A 14,864-nucleotide genomic window follows, 5' to 3' on the forward strand; every position below is an offset into this window, starting at 1 on the left:
CTTTAAAGGTAATTAACCACTGACAGAACCGGATGGCAAGTGACTTCTTGATTATTAGATGAGAAAAGTAGGATTCTAGGGTACAAACGGCTGATCACACACATATGTCAATTTCACTCCTTTCTGAAACCCAAATAAAGAACATTTAAGTGATGTTCTAAAACATAAACCACAAAATCTGGAAACTGGACTGCAGGTGGATAAGCACTAAAGACCAAGATGAGCTGACAAAGCCGAACCCTAGGCTTACAAGAGGGAAGACAAGATCCAATCTGATTTACACCCCAGAATTTCCAAAAGACTCGAGATAACTAGGACCGGACACGGAACAACTAACTGGCTCAAAATTGGAAAAGGAGTATGACAAGGCTGTACACTGTCACCCTATTTAACTTAAATGCAGAGTACATCACACAAAATGCTGGACTGGATGAATCACAAGCTGGAATCAAGATTGCCAGGAGAAATACCAAGAACCTCAGATATGCAGATGATACCACTTGCCGGGGTCCAGCCCCGGCTGATCCAGGGTATTCGAAGCGGGGACGGCGTCGGCGAGGATCAGGATACAATAGCTTCAATTAGATATTAATTAGAGATGTAAAGAGTAATAGAATGAGGATCGCTCAGTAGGAAAATTCAGTGGAGAAAAGAGGCTGAGTAGCTTGGTTTTCGCGGGAGACCAATAAAACTTCAAGACAAGAAGTTTGCACCACTTACGTAGGCCGCAGGCATCCTTCCGTTCTCCCGAAGGAGAGGAGACACTGAGGCCTCCCCAGTCGGATCTTAGAAGCCCAGGCATCATTAGCAAGCATGGCGGGTTCCGCACTCCAGATGGAGACTCAGCCAGAATTTGAGAGAGAGCGCAACATGGGGAGACCAAGTTTCGGTGAACAAGGCTCGCACTTTATTTTCCAAAGTAGTTTTTATACCTTAAGTTGTGCATAGAGGATAATGGGGGAAGGGGTGGAGTCATGCAAGGACAGCAGTTCCTGGTCCTAATCAAAGCCAAGCTTTCAAACTTATCATATGCAAAAGTTCAGGTGATCTACATCATCTTCTGCCCAGGAGGCCTGTTAACATTTTAAGAAACTTATTTTTCTCTAAAGGTGATTATTCCAAAGTCAGGCACCAGCCTCCAAAAAAGCACTGGACAAAGCTGCATTCCCATAGGGCAAAGGTGAGGTGGGCTCAATCAAGAAAAGAATTAACTCAAGGGTCCAAGGTTACAAACATTGAGGCTACTACTTATATTTCTATACACCCATTATATCAATCAATACACTGCCAAGGACACAGTAGGTAAGGAGTATGGAGACTTAGCAGCAAACATTGGCCCAATAAGTGAAAAACCCTTCACCAATACAATTTCTAATCAATCTTTTAACTACTCAAAGGAATCTGTGTTTAGACACTTTAGAACATCTCCTGCCTCTCACAGTTGGGAGGCTCTAAACAATCACATGTGGCCGGAAAAACCTATTCAGGCAGGCTAGAGGATTTCCAAAGGAGTTTGTAGGTTAAACACTGTCACACCCAGGAATTATTAACTGGAGCTGTAAGCTAACTCTTTTTTCAGAGAGAGGTAGTAGGGGACAGCCCCCGTAAAGTCAGAGGTGTAGGTGAGAGCACAAAGCAGAAAGTAGGCAGACTCTGGTTTGGGGGTAGATGCTCAAGAATTTCCAGGGGGACTCCTGAGGCTTGATCCCGCCTTTGCATGTGCCGAGCCTCCTTCCTCATGACCTTTGCCATGGGCGGAGCTCCTGCTCCCGGCAGTGATAGAATTCCAGTTGAGCTATTCCAGATCCTGAAAGATGATGGTGTGGAAAGTGCTGCACTCAATATGCAATATGCAATATGCACTCAATATGCAATATGCTGGCTCCCGGCAACCACTCTACTAGCAGAAAGTGAAAAGGAACTAAAGAGTCTCTTGATGAGGGTGAAAGAGGAGAGTAAAAAAGCTGGCTTGAAACGCAATATTCAAAAAACTAAGATCACGACACCAGGTCCCATCATTTCATGGTAAATAGAAGGTGAAAAAGTAGAAACAGTGACAGATTTTATTTTCTTGGGCTCCAAAATCACAGCAGATGGTGACTGCAGCCATGAAATTAAAAGATACTTGCTCCTCAGAAACCTAGACACATATTAAAAAGCAAAAACATTACTTTGCTAACAAAGGTTCCATATAGTTAAAGCTATGGTTTTTCCAGTAGTCGTGCATGGATATGAGAGTTGGACCATACAGAAGGCTGAGAGCTGAAGAATTGATGCTTTTCAAACGGTGGTGCTGGTGAAGACTCTTGAGAGTCCTTTGAATAGCAAGGAGATCAAACCAGTCAATCCTAAAGGAAATCAACCCTGAATATTCACTGAAAGGACTGATGCTAATGCTTTAATACTTTGGCCACCTGATGCGAAGAGTTGACTCACTGAAAAAGACCCTAATGCTGGGAAAGATTGAAGGCAGGAAAAGGGGATGACCGAGGATGAGATGGTTAGAAGACATCACCAACTCAATGGACATGAATTAGAGCAAACTCCAGGAGATCATGGAGGACAGAGGAGCTTGGTGTGCTACGGTCCATGGGGTCATAAAGAGCTGGACACAACTTAGTGACTGAACAACTCCAGTTTACTCTGAAATTGGGGTGAAAAGGAGTTAAAATGAATAGGAAAAGTTGAAAATCTGTGTAGGTAACACTCAGGGCCCAAGATTCCTTCTCCATTCCAAGAAGTCCCTCCCCACACTGTTGTTGCAGTCATTCAGTTGTGTCCTCCCACACTAGCAAACTACCGATTTATTCTCTAAAGCAGGTAAAAACAGAATGCAGGTCTGTGGGACAATGGGTCCAGCTAAAAATAGGGGTGCCACAATACACAGAGACTTAGAAATGTATGTGTCATGTACGTGTATCAGTCCAGAATTGGTCAGAAAATGCAAACTATTCTAAGTATTTCAGGCAGGAAGGGATTTAACACAGGGAAATAGAGGGACAAAATCACAGGAAGAGTTGTAAGAGCCAAGGTCAGAGAAACCACCACTCTAGTTCAGGAAATCAGAACACACAAGCATCACAAGAAACTGCACCAATGATCCCAGCTGCCCCCATGACTGATGTCCCCATGAGTCCCAGAAGGACACACTCACATCTGCCATGTGCAATAGCAACAGTAGCTTCTTCTCTTTCACCTTCCAAATCTCTCTGGCAGAACCAAAATCAGAATCCTGCCGTCAAGGATGGGGATCAAAACAAGGATAGGGTTGAGATCCAGGAGACAGTATATGAAATAGCTGGTATTCAATATCCAGATGCTGAGACCACCCTCATCCTCTTCTGCTCAGCTCCTTGAGTCCTGGCAGATAGATCTTCAGTTTCTAGACAAGCGATAACAAAAGTCTCCTAACCAGTGGTCAAAGGGAAAAAAATCAGGATACAGCAACACAAGGTTCCCCAAAGAAATAGCCCAGCCAGAGGACCCTACAATAAAACTTACAGGCAACAGAATGAAGAATTCTCTTCTCTGAAAGAACCAACAATCTCCAGGTCCAAATATTAATAGTTGCAGTGTTCAAAGAGTCAAATTCTGTAAGTTTTAATTTGCTTTAAAAAGAATGAATCTGTAGACTATGACGACATGGTTGAGCTAAGAGTAACAAGTTATTTGATCAACACAAATATGAAAAAGTGAATCTACAAAAACCACAGAGCAGGCAGGATAAGTCACTGGGGTAACCAGCTGTACTTTTCCTGCCTAAACTCTAGAACTTTGGTTTTCAAAGTATGGCCTGGAGACCCTGTGATGCCCCAAGACCCTTCAAGGGACCTGGGAGGTCAAAACTATTTTCATAATGAACTTACTTGTCTTTTTTCACTCACATTCTCTCACGAGCATTTCTCAGAGTCTATATGTCATCTGATTATATCATCACTCTAACAGCTAATAGAATGGAAGTTGTTTTAAGTTTTTCTGTCTTAATTTCTAACATAGTAAATATCAATAGATAGAAACCACACAAAAGCTCTTTGAAGTCCTCAAAAATGTTTAAGAATAAAGGGTCCAAAAAGCTTGAGAATTCTTACTGTAAAACAACTTTTTAGTCAGTTGCTTTTGGAAGGGAACTTTTTTGTTTGTTTAAATAATTTTATATATTTTTGGCTGTGCAGGGTCTTCGTGCAGGCTTTTCTCTAGTTGCAGCAAGTGAGGGCTACTCTCTAGTTGCAGCGTGTGGATTTCTCCCTCCAGTGGCTTCTCTTGTTGCGGAGCACAGGCTCTAGAGCACTGGCTGAACAGTTGTGGCACACGGGCTTAGCTGTTCCGCAGCATGTGGGATGTTCCTCGACCAGGGACCAATCCTGTGTATCCTACATCAGAAGGCAGATTCTTTACCACTGAGTCACCAGGAAAGCCCAGAAGGGAACTTTCGATATATGAAACCAATTATATTTAAAATTTACACCTTCAAAGAGGAAAAAAAAATGTGTAAATTTCTAAATTTTGCTTTACTATCTTTTATCTGTTTATCCATTAGAAGGAGGATCTTTCCACATAGGTCCTAAATTATTCTTCCCCCTGGGAAACAAGCAAGCCCCATAATGGCAAGTCGTAATGCCCAGAAGGCAGCATACACAGCACGAGAGTAAAAAACACTGTTTCTACAGCGATTCAGATACTTGTATGTCACTGATCACAGCAGCTTTATTCATGATCCTCAAAAGGTAGAAACCACCTAGATGTCCATCCACAGATGAATGGATACACAAAATGTGGTCTGTAAGAAATACTGAATATCATTCCCTCTAAGGAAGGAAATTCTGACACATATTGCAACATGGATGAACCTTTAAAACATACAAAGTGAAATAAATCAGACACAAAAGGACAAATACTCTGTGATCCCAGTTACATGTGGTATCTAGAATGTGCAAATTCAGAGAGACAGAAAATATAACAGTGTTTACCAGAGGCTGGAGGTAGTGGGGGATGGAAAGTTATTGCTTCATGGGTACGGAGTCTCAGTTTGGGATGATAAAGAAGTTCTGGAAATGGATGGTGATAATGGTTGCATGGCAATGTGAATGTGCTTACCGCACTGAATTGTATAATTAACATGGTTAAAGTGGTACAAAGAAAGAATAAAAAGAGATTCTAGAGCCAGATAACCTGGATTCAAAACGCAGGTCTACCACTTAATATTTTGTGTGACTTTTGTGCTTCAGTTTCCTCATCTGCAAAATGATAACAACACACAACATAAGGTTGTTTTGAGGATTGCATGAGTTAACATATGAATAAACACATGCCTAGAATGCTCCCAGGCACCTAGTAAACGCCCGGTCGCTGACTCTCAAACTTTGGCATGCCTCAGAATCACCTGGAAAGCCTATTCAAATCAGGCTTGCTAGACCCCCAATCCCAAGTGTCTGTTTCAGTGGTCTGCGAAGGGACCCAAGAATTGACATGTCTACAGGTTCCCAGGACTTGCTGCTGCTGCCCGTCCAGGAAGCACACGTTGAGAACCACTGCTCTGTACAAATATTAAGCTGTCATTATTATTATTAGCAATGTCTGAGGTAGTACCAGGCAAACCCACATATTGGGAGAAGGAAGGAAAGACAGAAGTATAGTTTCTCCTCTACTTACAGAATACTTCCCTTCTGGCCACCAAATGTGTGTGGGGGGCATGGAGAGAGGGTGTTTCTCCCACAGGAAGCAATTCTCCATCTCTCCATAGGCACCAAGTGCCCCACAATTTAACTCAATTAAGGAGCCTGGCGGGCTGCAGTCCATGGGGTCGCAGAGAGTCAGACACGACTGAGTGACTAACACGCACTGACACTATTTACCTGGTGTTACCATCACAGTCCGCACATTAAAGACTCAGCCCCACAAGACTGCTTCCCCCGGCCCCCCTACCTTAAACACCAGTGGGAAGGCTGGGTTATCACCTGAGCTTCTGAAGAACCGACTATAAACAGTATCCCAGGAAGCCCTTCGAAGCTTCAATTAATTTGCTAGAGCGGCCCACAGAACTCAGGAAAACAATTTACTTACAGGATTATCAGCGTATTACAAAGGATGTTAAAGAATATCAATGAGCAACCAGAAGAAGTGATGGGCAGGGCAGGGGGAAAAGAGTGTGGAGTTCTGTGACCCTCAGCACCCTCCAACCCCAGAGTTCAGGGATTTTTGTTGCTGCTGACTTCATCAGACAGGTGAGAATGACTAAACCACTGGCCACTATTGATTACGTCAATCTCCAATTCCTCTCCCCTCCCAGGAGGTAAGAGCTTCCCAGGTGGCTTAATATAAAGAATCCACCTGCCGGTGCAGGAGACACAGGTTCAATCCCTGGGTGGGGAAGATCCCCTGGAGATGGAAACGGCAACCCACTCCAGTATTCCTGCCTGGAAAATCCCACGGACAGAGGAGCCTGGCAGGCTACGGTCCACAGGGTCGCAAAAAGTTGGACATACCTGAGTGACTGAACAACAACCCAGGAGATGAGGAGGGGCTGAAAGTTCCAACCTTCTAATCACTAGGTTGGTTTCCCTGGCAACCAGGGGCTTTCCAAAAGCCTCTAATATAAACTCAGGTGTGGCTGAAAGGAGATTGTTAAGAATAATGAAAGACACCTTCATGGCTCTTATCATTTCGGAAATTCCAAGAGTTTTAGGAGCTCTGTGCCAAGAATAGGAACAAAAATCAAATACACATTTCTTACTGTAAATCACAGAAGAATTTACTGAGCCCCTAATATGAAATTTGCCTACAAAGAGATGATCTCAAAGCCTTTCCTGATGGATATCTACACCAGAAACTACCAAACTGAGGCTCCCAGAGATTTGCAAAGACTCCCAAGGAAGGCAGAGAACCAACATCACTCTCAGCATCACTAAGAGATCTCAGAGCTTTGGAGAATGGGGGAAGAGCTCCTTTTTACAAAATAGTGCTGACATTGGAAGGGAAGAAGAGGTGAGGGGGACATGGCTTATGCTGGTCTCACAGCCATTTTTTGGGTGTGTGCCCTTGCTCACCGTAGCAAGTGGCCTGACAACCTCATTGCTGCACTGGGATCTCTCGATTCTCAGAGGCTGCTTGTCTCAGCAAGCCTGCAGGGAGCCCACTTAGCCTCCCAGGCACAAACACAAGCCTGGAAGAGTCCAAGTGTTTCAGCCCTGGGGCACCCTTGACCGACCAGCCTCTGGAGCCAGTGGATAAACACTTTCTTCTTCCGGGTCCCGGGGCAGTGCTGAGGGGCACTGATAGTTTGCCAGAGTCCTGGTGGGGAGCACTGGCCCAGTAATTCACCTTCGTTTGGCGTTCCTTCCTTCCCTTTGTCCCTATTCCTTTGGACGTTCTTCCTCTTCTGTTCCCTGGGATACCTTTCCAAAATAAAAGGCCTGGGCCAAAGACCTTGTCTCAGTCTTCAGTTGACCCCAGCTGAGACAGGACATAAGCCCAGCTCCCCACACTCACACAGGTGGGGCGAGAGCATAATTAGCAGCCAGCCCTGTGGCCCTGCTCCTCTCCTACCTAGTGCTCGGTACAAGGCTTTGTACCTGGTAGATGCTTTAAACGGAGAAGGCAATGGCACCCCACTCCAGTACTCTTGCCTGGAAAATCCCATGGACAGAGGAGCCTGGTGGGCTACAGTCCATGGGGTCGCTAAAAGTCGGACAGGACTGAGAGACTTCACTTTCACTTTTCACTTTCATGCATTGGAGAAGGAAATGGCAATCCACTCCAGTGTTCTTGCCTGGAGAATCCCAGGGACGGGGGAGCCTGGTGGGCTGCCGTCTATGGGGTTGCACAGAGTCGGACACGACTGAAGTGACTTCGCAGAAGCAGCAGCAGATGCTTTAAAACTACCAGTTAAGTGGGTAAAAAGAAACAAAATGATGGCAAACCATATAAGACAGACTCTAACTGCCGTGTTGTACAACACAGACCCTAAGTAATGTAGGCTTCAGAGGAAAGGATGAAGTCTAAAGCAGAAGGAAAGGGCTGAGAAAGAGCTTTGAAAGATTACCAAGAGAGGAAGGTGGTCCCGGAAAAGGAAAAAAAGTCTCCACAGGTTGAAGACCCAGAGTCTGGACTCCTCAGCGCTGGCAACACAGAAAGGGGGGAGAGATGGGACAAGGTATATTCAGATGAAGGTGGGGCTCAATAACTAAGGAGGAGGGAGTAGATTTTGCATGGCAGTTCATGAAGGTTGTGAGCAGAAGTATGAACCAATTTCCCCCACTTAACTATGTCAAACTTTCTACAAAACCCTTGACAACCAAACACTTGGGCTTACAACTTCTTATCTCTTTCTTTTCTTCCTATGAAACTGAAAGTGTTAGTAGCTTTTAGTCATGTCTGATTCTTTGCAACCCTATCGACTGTATGAATGGCACCCGACTCTGGTACTCTTGCCTGGAAAATCCCATGGATGTAGGAAGGCTGCAGTCCATGGGGTCGCTGAGGGTTGGATACGACTGAGCGTCTTCACTTTCACTTTTCACTTTCATGCATTGGAGAAGGGAATGGCAACCCACTCCAGTGTTCTTGCCTGGAGAATCCCAGGGACGGGGGAGCCTGGTGGGCTGCCGTCTATGGGGTCGCACAGAGTCGGACACGACTGAAGCGACTTAGCAGCAGCAGACTGTATGTAGCCCACCAGGCTCCTCTGTCCATGGAATTCTCCAGGCAAGAATATTGAAGTGGGTTGCCATTCCCTTCGCCAGGGGATCTTCCTGACCCAGGGATTAAACCCAGATCCCCTGCATTGCAGTCAGATTCTTTACCATCTGAACCACCAGGGAAGCCCCATTTCTTCCTATAGCAATTACTAATTGGCCAGGCACACATATTTATTTAATCCACAAGCCCCATGAGGTAGGATCTATTATCGTCTTCATTTTGCAGACTGGAGAAACTGGGACACACAGAAGTTACAAAGATGGCTAACAGAGCTGGAATTCAAACCCTGCCAGTCCAGCTCTTTCTTTCACATCTGTCCCCCACAACAAAGTCCCACTTTCTACATGAGAATCCTACAAGATTCCTTTCCCAGTGTTTCCCATGTGGTGTATCCTTACCATTTTCATAACCCATAACCACAGATAATTTGTATGTTTCCTAGACATTCATTGAGTTCCTGGTACATATACCAGATGCTGGGCCAGCAGCTGGGAACACAAAGCCCCCCTTTCCAGGAAGGTCCCATTACAGGTCCTGCAAGATGAACCAAGTCCTGGAGAGATGAACCTTCCTGGTCATGGTGAGACAGTGGACCAAATTGGTAGATGAAAAGACAAATTCTCACTCATTCCAAAATAACTGTTACTGGGCATCTGCTCTGTGCAAATCCCTAGCAGGTGGAAAGAAAGGAAGGAGACAGACACTGAAATGAGTTGTCACGCTGTCCCACTTCACACCCACGAAGGAGAAGAATAGCAAAAGTGGTCACAGCACACCTTAGACATGGGAGACGCAAAATAAAAATTATTAATTCAGTCTTCCTCTAACACCCCTTTAAATCATATTACTCACAGGAGCTTTCCATAACTGACCACATGAAATTCAAGATCCTGTTCTTGGCATTCAAGGCCCCCATCTTCTATTCTGCTTGGTTCTGACCTCACTGCTTATCAAATCAGTCTTTTTCTTCCAAATACATTACTAGCAAATAAAAAGAAAATATTCACACTTTGTGTTTACACAAATAATTTACGTGGCCTAGAATGTTGTTCTATTTATTTCTAACCATCCTTGTTTATGACCATTTTCAAAAGTATCCAATGCAAGGATGGCTACTGTTTCCACTCAGATGATTTTGGTTGTTTCTCTACCACAGTCCTACTGCACTGGTGGATTAGTCTCTGCTATTTGGCACCAATGAATTTTTCTCTGTATGGTTCTTATAGCCATGAATGTAACAGCTGGCACATAGTAGGTGCTCTAGAACCCTTATGAGATTCATGATGAAGTGCTAAATAAGTACCATAGGGAAAGATCTCAAATTATCATGCACTGTACTTTAATATAACTTGTTATAAAATCTTCTTTCTCTTCCTCCCTTGAAACATAGATAAAGAAATACACTGATTCATCAGCCTTGTAAATAAGCCCGGTCTTCCCCAAGGAACTACTGTGGCATGAATGAAATCAGTTTACACTGGACAAGATACTTCTAGAATAGTGTTTGGCACACACTAAGCTTCCAATAACAATTTGTGAAAGTGAGTAAAATAATCAGCTTTTTTTCTTCACTCCTACCATACACTATAAAACACAGTAAAGACTTTCAATAACAAAGTTTGTAAGAAGAATCTGAAGAGTAACTCAGTTTAAACGAAGAGAAAGCACTTTTACCCACTTTATATGTTGTATTATCCTAAAAGACTTGGGCTCTTTTCCCCATGGCATTCACAATCCTCGATTGCTTAAGTTAATCAGGGTCATCCCTCTCCACCTTTAGAAGCTATTAGTGGAAACCTGCTCAACACTAGACACAAAATCTGAACATGACGTTTTCAGATACTTTGTGGATACAATGACACTGCTGAAAGACACATTAAGTCGTGATCACAAGCCGCTAAGTAATAAATATAACCATTTCACTTCACACTACACACCTTTTTAAAAGAAAAAGTAATGAGCAAATAAATGAGACTTTTATCTCCCAAATGATCTATTATTAGCATAAAAGAAAAATATCACAGAAAGGATACAAATTCTGCAACTCCACTGTGTACAAAACAAAAAGCCTTGGAAATCAGCTGAAAGCAACTCACAAGATAATAAGGATACTTTGGAACATGTGCCATTTATCTGGCTTTCTTTTCATCCAACAAAACATAATATGAACAAACTGTGTTAGACTATTGTTGTGAAACCTGCCTCGGTGCCTCCAATCCAGAAACCTCCCTTTTGCATTGAGATCTGCCGAGTGACACATGAGCTCTAAAGTGGATGGATAAAAATAACCTGGTCCTCAAAAAGACATGATAAACGCCAGACAGCTGAGTCACTTTGAAGCCCATTTTGACTCCCGAAAAGGACAATTCACCCTCCTTTTTCCTTCTCACACATACACATACAACCTGGTGAAAAACACACCAACAGCGCCGGGTGGGAGGCGGTGGTGCGTCTCGCCTTTCCCCGCCAGTCTCTGAGGTCACGACTAGCGATTGAACTTTTAATAATTTATACTGGTGCATTTCAGTCAAAGTGACTCGTTTAGGAGGGAAAGAGAAAGGATTCAGGAAACCGTAACAATCCAACAGACCCTCTATTTCTGCTGCCCCAGTGGAAGCACCCGACGGTTTCTTCCGATGTTCTGACGGAAAGGAGTAGGGAGTAATTTAAAGTGGAGAGAGAAAAGCTCAGAGAGGAAAGCAGAACTGTCCAGGAGTGGGAATCCCTGGGCAAAGAAACGGTCCCAGAAAGAGAAGGGCTGCGTGCATCCGGAGTGAATCAACCTCATCCGCCCACCCGCCCTCCGTGCTCGCCCCAAAGAGGGCGCAAACCATCTGCAATGCACAGTTAAGATTAGGGAACTCTTCGACTCGATCTATCTTTCAAACGGTGGCGGAGCTTTGGAACCGCTGCTAGGAATTGGGGTCCTGGCAGCCTAAGAAGGCTGGCGGAGCAAATGACCCCGGCCGTCCCGGGCTTCGGCTGCAGCAGCCCTGGGGAATCCAGCGCCGCCGGGCACCCAGTAGGCACTCCTTAAGTGTTTGCAGAACTGCTGTGCCCCTGAGCCATCTCCGGCGCCCGGAGGAGCCGGTCCCCGGCTGCCACCGCGCATCTTCTCCCCCCCTCTCCCCGCGCTTCACGTGCGGCCGAGTTCGGCGACTCGCGGCCGCCTAAGGCCGCGGGCACCGCAACCTCCCCCGAGGCGCCGTCCTGCCGCCGAGTCTCACTTACCGGGGAGTCGTAGGAGAAGGCGCACTCGTTCTTGTAGACCCTGTCCCCGGACCTGGGCACGCGGATCGTGGGCATGTGGGGCACTAGCAGCTCACCGATGTCTCCTGCAGCCATCTTCCTGCTGCCGCTACCGCCCGGCATGCCGAACAGGGCGCCCCGGCGCTGCATGGCCGCGGCGCGCACTCGAGCCGAGCAGAGCGCTGGGTCTGCCCACCTCGGCGGCGGCGGCGACGGCGGCGGGCTGAGCGGGCGACTGGAGCCGAGCCGGGACGGGCGGGGAAAGCCGGCCGCGGGGCGGGAGCGGGCACCCCGGGCCTGGGCTGGCAGGCGGGCTGGCTGGTGAAGGGGACGCTGCTATTTTTAATCCAATGGCGAATCGCCGGCCCAGCTGCAGCGTCAGGCGGGGCGCTCGGGAGCACCCGCCGCAGCGCGCGGGGAGGGGGCACTGGAGAGGGGCCTGGGGCCCTGGCCGGGCTTGGCGGCCCGGGCGGAGGGCGAGTCCTGGGGGCGCAGGCTCCGGAGCCGGCTGCGATGGAGCACCACCGCCGTGTTTTCTATCATAAATCGCTAGTCTGCAAAGGGGCAACTCCGAAGCAGCCAACAAAGGGCAGGATTTGAGATTTTTTAAACCGCTAGTTTTTAAACAATCAGGATAACAGCGGGAACGTACCCTGATTGGATAGGGGTGGGACTCTAGAACCTAAAGTGGGGCCCAAATCTAAATTTGGTTTTGGCACTTCGATGTTAATCTAAGACTTGTTCCTCACGTTTTTAAGATCTAAAGCTCTTTGAAAGAGAATAGAGTAAGATTAAGTAAGGATAAATGTATATTTTTCCAGTAATACTGACTTTTCTTCCTAATGGGGGAGAGTATCAAGATTATTTGAGGGAGGGTATATTTTTCACTATCTTTGCAAAGTCTTCTCTGCATGAACCATTTCAGTTGACTGATTTGGGATCTTACTGCATACATACTTCTTCCCTGCCTTTGCATGTCCAGTTCCTTAAATAATAAATGGGAATAGGTTGGGGTGGGAAGTGATATAATAATCTGCAAAAACAGAGCATGTGTCACAGCATACACTTATTTTCTTTAAAAAACAAAAAGAAACTCAGAACATGAGTTCAATTCCACTGAGCTTCCCTGACTACATCTAAGGGGCAGGATACCAGTGACACCTACCAGTTAATGAAACAGAAAAAGTGACTGAATACACTGATTTTTATGCAAATCAAAACTACAATGAGGTACCACTTCACAGAGGGTCAGAATGACCATCATTAAAAAGTCTACAAACACGAATGCTGGAGAGGGTGTGGAGAAAAGGGACCTCTCCTACACTGTTGGTGGGAATATAAGTTGGCACAGCCACTGTAGAAAACAGTATGGAGGTTCCTCAGAAAACTAAAAATAGAAATTATCATATGATCCAGCAATCCCACCCTTCGGTAGATACTCAGATGAAACTGTAATTCAAAAAGGTGCATGCACCCCTATGTTCATAGCAGCACTATTCACAATAGCCAAAACATGGAAACAACCCAAGCGTCTGTCAACAGATGAATGGATAAAGAAGATGTGGTGCATATATACATTGAAATACTACTCAGCCATGAAAAAGAACAAAATAATGCCATTTGCAGCAACTTAGATACAACTACAGATTATCAAACTAAGTGAAGTAAGTCAGAAAGAGAAAGACAAATACCATATAATATCACTTATGTGTGGAATCTAACATATGGCACAAATGAACCTATCTACAAAATAGAAACAGACTTACAGATATAGAGAACAGACTTGTGCTTGCCAAGGGCAGAGGGAGAGAGAGAAAAGACCGGGAATTTGGGGTTGGTAGATGCAAACTATTGCATTTAGAATGGATGAACAACAAGGTCCTAATGTATAGCACAGGGAACTATAGCCAATCTCCTGTGATAAACCATAATGGAAAAGAATATCTTTTTTAAAAAATGAATGTATGTATGTGTATAACTGAGTCACTTTGCTATACGACAGAAATCGGCACAACATAGTAAATCAACCATACTTCAATTAAAAAAAAAAAAAAAGAAACATGCTGATTTCTATAAGCCTTTCCCAGGTCAAATGGTACTTAAATCCCTTTTCTTTTTTCTTCCTTTATTTCTGTCAGTCTCTCTGATTCTGCAGATGTGCTGGCTCTGCTACGGAGAAATGATGGCACCTGGAATTTGACAGCGTTACCTGGAATAGACGGATGAACTCTTTCTGCACTTCTAAATTTCCATACCTCAAGCAAGGCTCTAACGCACAACACATCTATGTAACTCACAACTTTCTAACTCAATCTAATGGAAATGGAGAAGAGGAGACAAAAGCAAAAAAGTAAACACTATTGCTACCCTCCTGCTTGGGAGGATACTCTCAAGGAGTTTTTGCTTTTTATTGTCCTCACCCACTTATCACTTTCTGTAGTGTCTGTGCCTGTTTCAGGTTCAAGGATGAAGCTTGCTTGTCTAATTATAGAGAAAAACTTGATTCAGGAACCTTCAAAATATTTTAAATATTTTTAAGTTGAATGCAAATTAAATCAAGACACCATTTTTCACCCTTCACATTAATACAAATATGCTGAGTTGGCCCAGGTTTGGGAAATAGGCCCTCATATACTTTGTCGATAGACTGAAAACGTTCAATCTCTTTGAAGGGAAATTTAATACTAAGTATGATTTTATATGCTTATACAATTTTCCCCAGCAATTCTTCATCTAGACATTTATGCTACAGATAAGTTTACACTATATAAGGATATTTGTTGGAGCATTGCTATAGTAACAAAAAACTTAAGAAGAGCCTAGAAATCCATCTATAGGAAGTGGTTAAAACACAGTACCGCTGAAAGAATAAAGCACCCTGTATGTGCTGATGTGGAATAATCTCCAAATCATATTACTAG

The 14,864-nt window shown here is 44.7% G+C and overlaps 1 protein-coding gene across 5 annotated transcripts in view; it reads right to left on the reverse strand.

The window, feature by feature from the left end:
- USP13 (ubiquitin specific peptidase 13) overlaps positions 1-12,242 on the reverse strand; it is a 133,834-nt gene extending 121,592 nt beyond the window's left edge. For 2 of the 5 annotated variants that reach the window (XM_044944435.2, XM_006054288.4), the window contains exon 1: positions 11,926-12,242. In XM_044944435.2, the coding sequence (XP_044800370.1) occupies positions 11,926-12,093 (168 nt within the window). In that variant the 5' untranslated portion in view covers positions 12,094-12,242. Of the gene's footprint in view, positions 1-3,154; positions 3,179-6,060; positions 6,221-10,790; positions 10,839-11,925 lie in introns of those variants that run through there. The other 3 variants (XM_044944430.2, XM_044944437.2, XM_045166035.1) reach the window with 3 other exon arrangements.
- Positions 12,243-14,864: the final 2,622 nt, after the last annotated feature.

This window comes from Bubalus bubalis, chromosome 1, assembly GCF_019923935.1.
Source record: "Bubalus bubalis isolate 160015118507 breed Murrah chromosome 1, NDDB_SH_1, whole genome shotgun sequence".
NCBI lineage: Eukaryota > Metazoa > Chordata > Mammalia > Artiodactyla > Bovidae > Bubalus > Bubalus bubalis.